This window comes from Salminus brasiliensis, chromosome 17 (genome assembly GCF_030463535.1).
Source record: "Salminus brasiliensis chromosome 17, fSalBra1.hap2, whole genome shotgun sequence".
In the NCBI taxonomy this organism is placed as follows: Eukaryota; Metazoa; Chordata; class Actinopteri; order Characiformes; family Bryconidae; genus Salminus; species Salminus brasiliensis.
This window is the reverse complement of record NC_132894.1, coordinates 30,398,880-30,412,871: the sequence shown is the minus strand read 5'-3', so window position 1 is coordinate 30,412,871 and position 13,992 is coordinate 30,398,880. Positions and strand designations below refer to the sequence as shown.

At 40.7% G+C, this 13,992-nt stretch overlaps 1 protein-coding gene across 2 annotated transcripts in view; it reads left to right on the top strand.

Moving 5' to 3' along the window:
• Positions 1-13,992, top strand: part of adamts7 (a disintegrin-like and metallopeptidase (reprolysin type) with thrombospondin type 1 motif, 7) — a 96,857-nt gene that overhangs the window by 25,174 nt on the left and 57,691 nt on the right. For both annotated transcript variants that reach the window (XM_072660146.1, XM_072660145.1), the window contains exons 9-13: positions 256-400; positions 6,990-7,082; positions 7,269-7,414; positions 9,535-9,704; positions 10,461-10,594. In XM_072660146.1, the coding sequence (XP_072516247.1) occupies positions 256-400; positions 6,990-7,082; positions 7,269-7,414; positions 9,535-9,704; positions 10,461-10,594 (688 nt within the window). The remainder of the gene's footprint in view (positions 1-255; positions 401-6,989; positions 7,083-7,268; positions 7,415-9,534; positions 9,705-10,460; positions 10,595-13,992) is intronic.

Below are 13,992 nucleotides of genomic sequence, written 5' to 3'. Positions count from 1 at the left end.
ACTCTAGTAAGAATCCTTCCCTGGACCATGTAGAGAGTTACTCCAACAAAAGCAGGATACACTCTTTTTCTAATAGCCTTGAATGAGCAGGTGTCCCCATACTTTTGTCCACATAGTGTTGTGTAATGTAATGGATGCCTAATATCACTATTATAAATATAACACTGCAAGAGTCAGAAAAAGCAAAAGGCCCATTTGCCGGAGTGTTATCTGTGTGCATGGAGGATACAGTGTGTGTGTTTTTGTGTTTGACAGTCGAGGCTGGGGCTGGTGTCTGGACGACCCTCCTGGCAGGAAGGAGCTGGCCGATCAGTCGGTGCTGCCTGGCGTCCTCTACAGCGCCGCCCACCAGTGCAGACTTCAGTATGGCTCCAGCTCGCTGCTGTGTGACGACGTGGACGTAAGATATTCCTTTTCTTCCCTCTCCACACACCCACGCCCTTCAGATAACTCAGTCACACTGCCCACACAGCTGTCTAATGCATAGCACACTACTGAAAGAACATCTGTTGACAGCCAGGGTCTGCTGCTGCAGTAGAAAACCATATAATAACACTTCCCCTTGGGGATATCAGTGACCAACATCATGACTTTCTTGGTGTGATAAGTTAAGTAAGGCTTTTGTTATAAGTAAGCTTTAAGTGAGCTTTGTTATAACAGACTGGATCTCTAATTCTTCAGAATACCAGCAAAACAAACTTTAATTGAAACAAATATGAAATCACATCAGCACCAACTACTGTTTACTGTCCAGATTATAACTGTGTAAATATGTGCTGTCCTGCTGCGTGCTTTGCCGAGAGAAATTGCAGCAGTGGCCTGCTGTCACTGTGATTTTTTGAAGTGATGGTTATACACCATCACATGGTTATCAGAATGCTTACATATTAAACGTTATGATTATAAGATAAGATAAGATAATCCTTAGTCCCACAGTGGGAAAATGCCCCAGTATGTCATTAAAACCTCTCATGATTTGGAAGAATAAATGTTATTTATTAATAATTATAGTTTTAATATGATTAATATGATTTAATAACATTAGGTTATTGTTTTATTGTCTATATTCCACTATATTTGGTGTATTTGTTGTAAATAATACTTACTGAATACATGAATTTACAAAAAATGGACAATACGATTGCATAAACACATTTCTGACATTTTCTGAGGTTTCGCTTGAACAAATGTAGGTAACATAAATAGTAACAGTAAAAAGGAGGTTATTAAAGGTAATGTTGGTGTGAAAAGCAGGGAAAATGGTCAAGCATAAGAATCTAAACGACTTTGGCAAGGGCCAAAATGTGATGGCTAGACGACTGGGTCAGAACATCTAGAAAACATCAGACAGGTCCCCTGGGATGTTCCTAGTATGCGATGGATGGTACCTACCAAAATCTGTTCAATAAAGGACAACCTGTGAACTGGTGACATGGTCAGGGGGCACGTAAGCCTCATTGATGCAATCCATGGTGCCCCCACCTCACAACTTACAGGGCTTAAACTATCTGCTGCTTACGATAGTCTTGGTGCCAGATACCAGAGGACGTCTTCAGAGGTCTTGTGGAGTTTGTGCCTTGAATGTGGCGGCACAGGGGAGACCAACTTAATATTAGGCGGGAGGTGTTAATGTTATGGCAGATCGGGGTATGAATATATGCTATGGGGGGACCTACTGCAGTGCTAACGGATGGTAATTGGCAGAAACCTGGGGGGAAAATCTGTTCTCAAAACAAAAGAAATCATCAATCCCACACAGTGATCTGTCACTTGAAAGGCTTTGTTTGAAGACAGGGGACGTTTCTGATTCATAGTCCATTAGGGAGCCCTCGACTTTGGTTTACCGCCACCTTAACAGTAATAAGCTCTGACAGGCTGTGAGCGGCCACATGTGCTAGCGGTTGAAGCTAATGGAGTGATTTGTTTGAATTGCCCCTTCGGCAAAGTCAAACCTGCGAGAAGAAGTTTTTCTTAGCTCACTTGAGAGGGACTGGAACACAACAGAGGTGACCAAGCGTATGCTCGTTCATCACCCCTCGGCGTTGCAGAGATCCAGTAGTGTTTACTCAGATAACTGAGACCGAACAGCCTTTTCCCAGCATGGAAAAGCACTATTACCTAATGTCTGCTACGACTGACAGGGGCCTGTGGGAGATGGAGATGATTGAAGATGTCCTGCAACTCGCTGAGGCCAGAATTTGCTATAATTTGGGAGAGATACCGTGAAGTAAGCAGTTCTGCCGCCATGCGTGCAGTAGAGCTGTTTCTTGCTGTACTAATGAGAGCAGGACAGAGGAGCCCTCTCTTCTTTCAGTGATGTGAGAGCGCATGGATTTGACAGCTCCCAGGGATCTAGCAGGAAGAGAAAAGAGGTTGGACCACACACGTCTCCTTTGCCTGACAGGAAGTCTCTGCATCCACTTACACTGATACCATAGGTTTCTCAGCGTGATGTTGTTTAAAGATATCCGGTCTTACTGCACAAGTAGAATGGCATCAGTTAAGCCTGGATTATGTTACAATTTACTTATTGTGATTGGGGTTAAAAAAAAGGTTCAGTTGCAAATTAGCAGCTGCTGAAAGAATACATATAAATCCATTCATTCAGCAGATAGTTAAAACCCCTAAATCCCATAAAGTTTGGTTCTCTAGGAATACTGCAATAACAACACCTGTAGCGTAGTGGATAATACAGTTAAAGTTCAATGCTTTTACTTACACTATACGTCCAGATGTTTGTGGACACCCCATTGCATTGCAAATGCAAACGCACACACAGCTTGTCTAGTTCCTGTAGAGACATTGTGTGAATAGAACAGGACTCTCTAAAGCAGATAAACAGGCACCATGCTGCCTAATGCCAGGCATGGGCTAGAGGGGTATAAAGCCCCCAGCACTGAGGTGTGGAGCAGTGGAAGAGCTGTGTTCTCTGAAATTATGGTTGGTGATGGTTGGTGCTCCATCCAATACTTTTGAAATAAGTTGGGGAGTTGTGGACTTCATGACCTTACTAATGCTCTCTCACAGAAGTACTAAATCCTCACAGAAGTGCTCCAAAATGTAATAGAAAGCCTCACCCCTGGACAGTAGAGACAGTTACTTTAACAAAAGCAGGATGAACTTCTTTAATGCCCTTGATTTTGGAAGAAACAACGAATGAGTAGGTGTCCCAATACTTTTGTCCATATAGTGTATGTACTTAGAGGAGAACAAATTCTAATTGTACTGGTTTTGTATAAAGCACCACCAGGTTTACTGTGATTAAAAGGAAAAGGTTTGTTTATTCATAAATTAGGATTATACATGGTTTTACCATCTGATGATATCTGGCAGTAGTGCTCTTAGCCCTCATTTTCATGTGGCATTAGAAAAGTGGCATCACACCAAAAAATTATGTGGAAAATGAGATGCTTTGAGACAATCCCACCCTCACACATACACCTTGCTATGGTCCTACAACTTAGGCCAACAACATTCCAACCACAGTAGACCCCCATGTGTTCCCAGCGTCCTCTTTTTTTTTACAAACCAAAATATGACACCCTACTTTAGGCCCAAATCTAGTACAGATGGGACCAGCTTTCCAGAGGGACCAGTGCATGCTAACACGTAGCAGGACAGGTGGAGTTTCAGTGGAAAATGAAAGCAATTGGTGTGGTCAATGTGGTGGAAAGCCCTGCCAGGCTGGTCCACCTGGACTCACAGATGGTGCAAAGAAAGTATAAAGAAGTGGTTTTGCTAATCAAAAGGCTGCTCTTCATAAAAGGCTAAACAGCTTGGGTTAGCTTAGCAGACAGGTGCAATTTGGGAAAGGTACTTGGCCAATATCATTATAAACAAAAGTTGTGATCGCCATAAGGCTACTTTATTAGAGACAGTGTGGGTGATTGCTTTATATAGTTACTGATATTTGTAATGACCAACATGAGCTAATTCTAAGCTAATAATACATCATATAACAGCTAGTTATCATCACTCTATGAAATAAGGTCTTTAATAGAATAAGGACCATAAGGACCATCCCGGCTGCCCATAATATCAGGGTGGACCAAGTCTAAATCAGTCAATCAGTCAAAGTCAAATTGAAAACTGCCTTTTTTACTGGCTTGCATGAACGTTTGTAGGCAAAACATCACAAGAACAGCTTTGGTAAGACATTCTTACATATCTGTCTCATTCAAAGGCCTGTATTATGACAGTGTGATGGTTGTAGGTATCAATTTGTGTTACATAGGCATATATTTCAAATGTTTTTTTTTCAAAGAATTCAACAACTGCCCAGAGTCTTCTGCTATAAGTGAGCTTCGAGACATTATTTTTTTGAAAGCAAAAGGAAATGCATCCAAATTACTGTTATCATCCACATGATACATGTGTGGATGTTAGTGGTTAGGTGTAAAAACTGTTCCTTTTAGGCTGGCTGGATGCTCAAAAAGGGAATTGCGGCATCTTGCTGTTTGCAGAATTGTGAACAGTAGGTCATCATATCTCAGTTGTTGTTTATGGAGGTCACTCAGCATTACTGTTGAGCGCAGTGCAGCCCACAGCAGCTTTTGTGACCGTCTGATGGTCCTGATAATTGTCTTGGCATACATCAATGTGCCCCAATCACATGCCAAAATGTCACAGACAAACAGGGGTTTATCTCTTTTGTCGTCATTCCCTCGATACCTCCTGACCTCAGTGCTCTTTTCAGAGCTGTTAGGCTCAAAGGGTTGACTCTGGAGGAAATTGTTTGGTTGCTGTAATGGTTTGTGATAAGGCAGCATGTAGTAGTGCATGTTGGGGACCAGCCCTTGTTCTCCTAGAGGCATTTGGGAGAATCTAAAATGTGTACCCACATCTGATTGTTTTTTATTTGCAAGGCTTTGAGTGTGGGGGCAGGCAAAGATAATTCATTTTATTATATGGCTGCACCATATGGACAAAATAGACTACCATATTGCAGTTTTCTGCATTTTCGATATGCCTATGTACTAGTAATATGTTTAAAAATATATTAAATATATTAAAAGAAATCGAGAGACGTCACATTTTTAGACATTTGACTCGGAAATCCATACCAGGTGTAGTATCACAATACTCATAACCAGAACGATCCCATTGCAGAAACTATCCCATTTCTTTTTCCCCAACGTTATAACTTAGGAACAACTAATGCTAATTCTCTGTGAACTGAAAGTACTTCAAACACCAAATGTGATTTATTTGTCCAACCTTGAGGTGGATGGGCAACAACAACAAACTTGTGTCACTTCTGTGAGCCAAGGACAGAAAGCTGAGGCTGCAGTGGGAACAGGTTCCCTACAGCTAGACAGCTAAAGACTGTAAAGATTGTAGAGTCAGAATTTAGCACCAACAACATGAATCCATGAACCCAACCTGCCTTGTGTCAGCACTCCAGGCTGGTGGAGGATGTGTAAAAGTGAGGGGAATGTTTTCTGGGCACACTTTGTCCCATAGAAATTAAGCAATGATTGAATGCCTCAGACTATTTCAGTACTGTTACTGACCATGTTCATCCATTTATGCCTGCTATTTATTTACCTATCTTCTGTTAGCTACCTCCAGCATGATAATGTACCATGGCTCTAAGCAAAGGGCTCTTGACAATGAGCTCAGTAGTCTTTAGTGGCCTCCCAGATCTAGATCCAATAGACTCAGGCTCCAAATTGCCAGTGTTACCACTATCGACCGAGGATTGCAAGTTTGAATCCTGAGCCGAACCGCTTTGTCATCAGCGGCGTGGCCAGAGTCTGAGAGATCACAACTGGATGTGCTCCCTGGGGTTAATTGGCAGTACAAAATCAATTGGGTGGAAAAAACTCAACGAACAAAAATAAAAAAAATAAAGAATCCATTATTTTTAAAAAAAAAAAGGATGTGGATATTCGCCACATGAAAGTGGTCCTGAAAAATCTGCAGATATTGTGTTATACAGTCATGTCATCATATAGAGTGTTTACTATATCTTGTGGAATTCAAGGGAGGACCTACCCAGTATTAGTGTAGAGTTCACTGCTCAGCAAGTGAATATACAGGAGTGATCTTAAGAAAATGAAAGAGAAGGTATATGGTGTCTGGAATTAGCTACTGATCTTTCAACTGGTTATGTGCTACATCGCATAGCACTAACTGATATTTCCATATGATTATTTGCATGTCATAGTATCTTTTAGTAATGATATGCCAGCATAAGGCAAATGTTGCAAAGTAACAAGTACAAATACTTATACTTATCTATACTTTACTGCAATAATTATTTTTCTTCTTTTCTTCTTTTATTTTACTTCTACTCCTCATATTTTCACACAATTATCTGTACTTTCTACACCTTACATTTTAAAAGTAGAAAAAGATTTTTTCGCGCCATTTGGAAATGGTTGGATGAGAAGTATAAACATACACCATTCTGACACCCTATTGGTTTGTAAGCAATCCATCACACCTGCACACGTCATGTCCCACTCCAGCAAGCACACAGCAGATATATGTAGCCTAGTATGAAGAGGTCCGTGGCAGAGACTCAAGAGAACTCAAGTGAAACGTCCCGACTAAGCCCCACATTTACATTCCAATAAAGCTTATTGATTATTAAAATTCATTCATTTTCAATGGACAGATCTGCAGCTGAAACAGGAAGGCTAGTGCATCCCAACAGTTTTCAACATTAATATTTTAATAGAACATTCTCCTCATTATGGCTTTAGAAAAATGTGTTTTGGGGGAGGGAGGGGTAGTGAACTATAAGCCCCTGTGGCGCAGCCTAAGCTTTTAGCCTTTGTTTTCCTTCCATTACTTTTACTTTTCTACTTTAAGTAGTTTTGAAACCAGTACTTTTAACCTTTACTTGAGTAAAAAGCTTAAGTTGATACTTCAGCTTCTATAGAAGTATTTTTATAAACCCTGGACTACACTTCTACCTGAGTAATGAATGTCAATACTTTTGACACCTTTGCTCACTGCGTATGTTTTTTCCGCTTGTCTAGAACGTCTGCAGCACTTTGTGGTGCACCGTGGATTCCACCTGTCACTCAAAGTTGGACGGAGCGGTGGACGGCACCAAATGTGGTGAGGGCAAGGTAAACCAGGTGGAACCTGTGTGTGTTTCCTCTTACCAGCATGAGGCTTAGCATGTGTTCTCTGCTGCAAATGCTGCTCCTGTCATCTCTGGCTGTGTTTGACAGCAGTGCGCAGGGTTCTTTGTTCTTTGTCCACATGCCCTGTGCTTCTGTGTCTGACCCTATGTGCTTTTGGTTTGTCATCAGTGGTGTTTGAGTGGCGAGTGTGTGTCAGCTGAGAACCCGCCGAAGAAAGTGGATGGCGGTTGGGGGCCGTGGAGTGAGTGGTCTGTCTGTACCAGGACTTGCGGAGCAGGAGTGCAGAACGCACAGAGAGACTGTGACAGTCCAACGTAAGTGAGTCACACGTTATAGGACATAACATGAAGGGGTGTGTGCTCAAAAATGTGTTTTCAAAAATGCCCTAGCTTTTCCAGTTCACTTTACAACTATATCTTAAAGTGGCCATGTGCTTTATTTTGTAGACTTAAACAAGTTGGTTATGTTATTGTACCTTAATGACTGATAAACAGTATAAATGGAAAGGTTTGGGCACCGCTGCTAACTTAATGATTATTAACATACATTTACATAATAATACATAATTTACATAATATTTTTTGCAGATTAGTTTCCATTTATGGACTTAATGGCCTCTTTAAAGTGGCATAGACATTTCCACAGACATTTCTGTAACACCCTTCTCAGCCTGTCCAAAAAGCCCCATTCTTTTAAATGATAATTAGCTGCTGCTTACCTCTTATACTTTACTTTTTACAGTTTTGCACTGAGTTTATTCTCATTTGTCCCTGTTTGGAATGGTTAGCTAACATTTACTTCACCTTGAGTTCGCATTTTTCACTGTCTCTCTCTCTCTCTATCTGACTCCCTCTTGTTCTTGCTCTTTTTTCAATTTGCCACAGTGGATGGAAGTTTGTTAGAGTTAATGCCACATTGATATTGTTTGTTTACCATATATTTGATGTATTCCTGTCATTATTAGTTAATTTATTTCTGCATGTTAAATAGTACTTCTTCTTTTATATATAATACATGGCTGTGACTCTGAAATGTTCTGAAATGTCCATTCTGACACTGAAACAGGCTGAGCATTGGTCATTAATATGCATGAGCTCATTAACATGTCGATTTGGATTGACTGTTACTGAAATCACTTCTAAATATTGGCACATTAAACAGGGAGTGGAGTGCTCAGAAACACCATCACAACCACAGCTTCAGCAAGCTTATATTTTCTTTCTCTTTCTAGCTGTCCTTATCCCCAGCAAACACACACACACACACACACACACACACACACATGCACACTTACCCTCAGCCACACACACACAGCTGAGCTTCTTATCAGCTGTGCCATATAAACAATAGAGGCCTAGTTTTCTAGAACCATCTTAGTGTTAGGGTTATGTTTAGTGTAGAGAGAGTGTTTAGTGTGAAGCTCACTCGACCCTTTGACCCCTAAAACCATTCACTGTCATTGCTACATTGCTGCTACAGTTAGCATCAGTTTCACCAACCCTAAACAGAACCCTGTGGGACTCCATAATGTGTGCTAAACTAGACGGTTACTCTGTGGTTTTTGCATTAGGAATAAGCGCTGAATAATAAAGCTAGAGTTCAGTGTGAGTTTGAGCTTTTGGGAAACCCAGGCTAAGGTGGTTTTATTGCCCTGTGGAATAGCATGCTTGTTAAATGGCTGACATTTTTCGCTGATAAGAAGGACAGAAAATGTGATGTGTGTGAGAGTGTTTGTAAGTGTGTGTGTGTGTGTGTGTGTGTGTGTATGCTGTTTGTTTCTGAGTATCATTTAATGCATTGTAATTATGGTCTGGAAAAGGGGTTTAAAAAAAATAAGCCAAATTGATCTCATCAATCTTTCAGCATTTCCATAAACTTCCAGGATGATGAACAACCCTGAAGCCTGATAGTGATACCAAATATTTGGGTCACTGCTCCTATCCTTAAGTCATAGCAGGAGTGGGCTCATGTGTCTTTGCTTGTCCTAACTATGACAGCATGTTTCCTGTGGCTGGAAATATCACTGTGCACATACAGTGAGTCATTTATACCTTGCTGTGTTTATAGAACACATGGCTTTGAAGGCTGAAGCCAGGGCCTCCACCTGGGATGATTGTTTGGGATATTGATGGATAGATTAAATGCATGTGGAACATCTGTGTCAGCTCTCAGCAGCAGATTCTTTAGGCTTCTAGTAATTCATAACCCACTTACAATGTCTGTAACTTTCTTTCAATGGGAAGAAAGACTGTAGTTGTTGCAAGATAGTAAGAAGCACATGCGTGGAAGATTACCTCATTCACAGTGTAATGTCTCCTATGTAGTCTCTGGAACTAACTCCCGTTTTCGGTAGCAGTCCCTTCGGTAATGTCACATTTTATGTTGCTTAATGTACATAAACACAGTGATCTCACTTTTCTGTCCTGTCGATCAGCCCGAAGAATGGAGGGAGATACTGTCTGGGAGAGCGTCTCCGGTACAGAATCTGCAAGCATCAGCCTTGCCCTCCGGACCAGCCCAGCTTCAAATCCATCCAGTGCAGCAGGTTCAACAACGTGCCTTATAAGGGCAAGTTCTACAAATGGGTGCACGTCAATAACCGAAGTAAGCATCTATATATAAACTAGGGTGGATTACTGTCATGAGATTATGAGCTAGATCTGGGACAATGCCATAGCTAGATCCTTTCAAAGTGGGTTGGATGGCCCTTCCTCTTCATCCATCACACACAGTGTGGTGCAGGGCTACGTGAGTTTCTGTTAGCTGATTTAACAAGTCTGGCAGTTAGTTAGTTCTTCATGAGACTCAGAGGAGGTACATCAATTTTCCATTATAAAATTTTGGGAAAGAGGGTTAAAAAATATTTAAATAAAATAAATAAATAAATAAAATATACCCTGTCATTGAATACACTCCCTTTAAAGAATGCATTCAGCTACGTTTTTAAACTATGCATTTAAGTTGCACCCATTGCTGATGTAGATGTGCAACTGCACACACACAGCTTGTCTAGTCCCTGTGAAGAAGTATTGCCACTGGACTTAGCATGGCACCATGCCTAATGCTAGACATGGGCTAGAAGGGTATAAAGTCCCCCATCAACTGTATCTACTTGTCTGGCTAACTGTGCTCTCTCAATTGGCCTTCATTCCTGTATCTCGGGGTTCCAGATCCATTCTGTGGATGTTCGCATGAAACTGACATGATTCAGACTGTCTAAACAGTTATCACAGTTGTATATTGTAGCAACGTAGTTGTCAATATGGTGTTTTGTCCATATTTTGAGTCCTGCATGTCAGTCTTAAGAACTGAACTGCTCTGGAAGTGCTTCTGCTGACCAATATAAACATTTTCTGTCAGTTAATCCATGTGAACTACACTGCCGTCCACTGAGCGAGTATTTCTCGGAGAAGATGGTGGATGCCGTGATTGATGGGACCCAGTGCTACGAGGGTAGTCAGAGTCGGGACATGTGCATTAATGGAATCTGTAAGGTCAGTAATACCTTTGACCCATCTCTGTTCTCCCACAGCTTATCCCTTTGCCTTTCGCGGTGTGGAGTGTCTTTGCAGTCACAGTGTGCAATAAAGGATTGCAAGTGGCCAGCAAGCACAAACCATAGCCATTGTGAAATGGTTTCTTAACTGGCTTCCAGTTGAGCAAAGCGTGCTACTTTTCACAAGACTGTCTGCCTGTACCCCAGGGTTTGTTCAGCCCGACGTGAAATCACCATTCAGTCCTTACATGACCCGAACAACTTGTTCCAATGCACATGACGTTGCTTGTGCAGAAAATGTGATATTTATGCAAGCGAATTCCGCCGCCGCTACTGACTTCTAGCCTCGCTTAATTGAATATGGCTGAAAATGTGAGCATTGCATTAACATCAGTAAGTTGTTTTATGCTTTCATTCTCCCCCTTATTTCCCCACAGCTCACAGAGCATCCAGGGACAGAAGTACTAAGCCTTCTTGCAGTACATTCTAAAATAATCTAAAAACAAATAGTGTGCAGGTTATTTACATACTTACTGTAAGAGACTGAATGTCACTAGCGAAGAGGAGGAGGCAAGTCCCACGAGGAAATCTGATATATGGCCAATTATGAGATATATATGCAAATATGTAATACACACATACATACATACATACATACATACATACATAGTGCACTATATGTAAGCCAAGCATAATATGTGGGCCATGTATCATTTTGATTGGTAAGTAAAAGAAATAAGTGCACATATACTATATAGTAAACATATACATAAATATCAATTACAGAACATATATGTAACATTTATATACATTAAATGCAATAAAATTGTGTGGCCATAACATTAGTGCTAGGTAGTATAGGTGAAATAAAAAACATTGGATATTTTTCATCTACAGAAGCTTCATCTGTCAAGGGGTGGATAAATTAGTCGGTAAGTCAGAAGTCAGTTCTTGAAGGTGATTAAGCTGTTAAAAGCTGGTAAAATGGTCAAGTATAAGAATCTGAGCCACTGTCACAAGAGCCAAAGTGTGATGGCTAGACGACTAGGTCAGAGCATCTCTAAAACATCAGGCAGTAGTCTTGCAGTAGTCGGCACTCTCCAAAAAAGTACAACCGGTGACTAGTATATATACATTCCCCTGTACATTGCCGTTTATATATGGGAATATATTATATGGACGCAAGGGAATTCCATACATTCTAATGTATGGCATATGATTGTAAGTTTTGATATTGCCATATATCACATTTCCATATGGGGGTTGCAAGTTCTGAGCTTTATTACTGTGAGTGGAGAGCTGAGTTATTAACACATAGGTTAAAGAGGGCCAGTGGTTAAATACACGCTAGAGACAGAAAAACTAGACTATGACATGAGTGAATTGCATTACTAGGTGAGGGGCGGAGCCTAGCAGTGACGTGACCAGTTAAACACAAACAACAGAGCCTTAGGTATTGTGCGGTAATTAACAAACCCAGTTGGAAAGGTCATGTTACAGAGACCCTGTCCCAGGGGCGGAGCCATGTGACAAAATATGCAGTTTATGAACTGTTCTAAATGTATTCCTCATAGACAAGCATGTCGACTCACTGAATTTTCTGCTAATAAAGTTTTCTCTGCCTCTTAAAACTAGTTGCGAATTAGTGCTAATGTCCCAAAGGCATGGTGTTTCTCGTTGTTTAGTGGGTATAGTGCAGGTAGCAGGTATAGTGGCTAGAAAGAATATTTTGAAAGAATATGTTGAAAGAATATTTACTAACAGAATTACACTATTTCACAGATCAGGACTCCAGTCCAGACTGAAACATTGGTTATAGCTTCAACGTGAGTGGGTGTAGCTAAACTGCTGTGGAATGAATAGGCGGATTTAAAAAAATGTCATAGTTGTCACGCAAACGTCTTTATTTTTGTAATTTGTGGCTGGTAGTAGTTCTCAAATTTGAATGAATGGACCAAATTGACTTAAAAGGTTTTTATTTCCCCTGTAAAGTTACCATATTGGAGATACAACCACAGTGAATTTGCCTGTAATTAATTCAAAATCAATAGAATTTACAGTAGGTCTGTGAACATCATTTCTGGTCCTCTTCAGATAGTGGACAATCTGCCTGATTTTGCTCTGTGCTGGCAACAATCCAAGTCTAAGTCCAGTCAGCAATACATCCCAAAACATTTGATATGATATTTTGTTTTTAAAGCTTCTGTGTAATTCTGTTAAATCGGTGTCTTGGTTAAATCTTACTTAACGTCTTGACTAGAAATTAAATAAATGGCCTTTGAGTTTTGTACAGTATTGTACAGTGTCTAGCCCTCAGTCCAAAAGGGTCATGCAGGTTCAGCCAGTGAAGAACTTCAGCTTCACACCCTTGGCAGAAATCTGTCCCTCAGGAGTTTGCTGTAGTTCTGAGCAAGCACATCCAGTTGTCCTAAGGAGAAGCATGTTTGTGTTGGAAGTGAGTTTGGCTATAGCTTGCAAACAGCATTTCAGGGTTTTGGGGAAGAAGAGATTATTTCCTTAGAATGGGCTGCGCTTCTGCTGCGATCTGCTGAGAATCGTCTCAGTGACAAATGGGATGCATTTACAAGAAGGATATGCAGAAGGTGGCAATGCATTTATGCATAAGGAAACAGTATCATAAGCTGGTGCACTGTGCAGTGTGAAGGACTTTGCCTGAACGGAATTCCATTACCATATACAGGCACGCAAGGTTTTTGCCATCAAGGGTTGCTTTTTTGAGAGCATGAACATGCTGAGAAACATAGCTACAGGCATTCTGAGTTGCAGCTTCGGCTTCCGTTCAAACAACCCCTTCACCGGCTGGCAGATATTCTCCCCTCCAGTTTTGTCTATCAAGTTAGGTCTGTCTTATTGCCTTCCAAAAAACACAGTAAAATGGTTATTTTGAGTCATCAGTTCAGAGTGTGCATTGTTATTATGCACAAATCAAAAACCAAGCCATTTCTCTGCTGCATTTTAAAGTGACTGGTAGCTGCTATCACCAGGGTGCAGGAGGTGAGCCAACTCATCATAACTGAACTTAAAATAGACTATAACATTGTTAAATTAGGCTTAAAAACATTATATATTGTCTGTGCCACACAAAAACCTCCTACCTTCAACTTGGCAACTTTACAGGAGAAGAAGAACCTTCCTAGATTGTAATGGAAGTCATTGTAAAAAGATTTAATTCCAAGTCATTTTGGAACATTTCTATTGGTCCACTTATCATGCAATTGTGGCAAAATGTAAAGAACAACTGTTACAGAGGAAGTCCATTCTTGGTACACATTCACTACAATGGCTCTTGAACATCCTATGACGTTTTTGAGTTTTTGAGTTTTTGAGATGCTTCCACCCTTTGCTCTGTACCCTATTTTTAACGCCCTTTTGGAC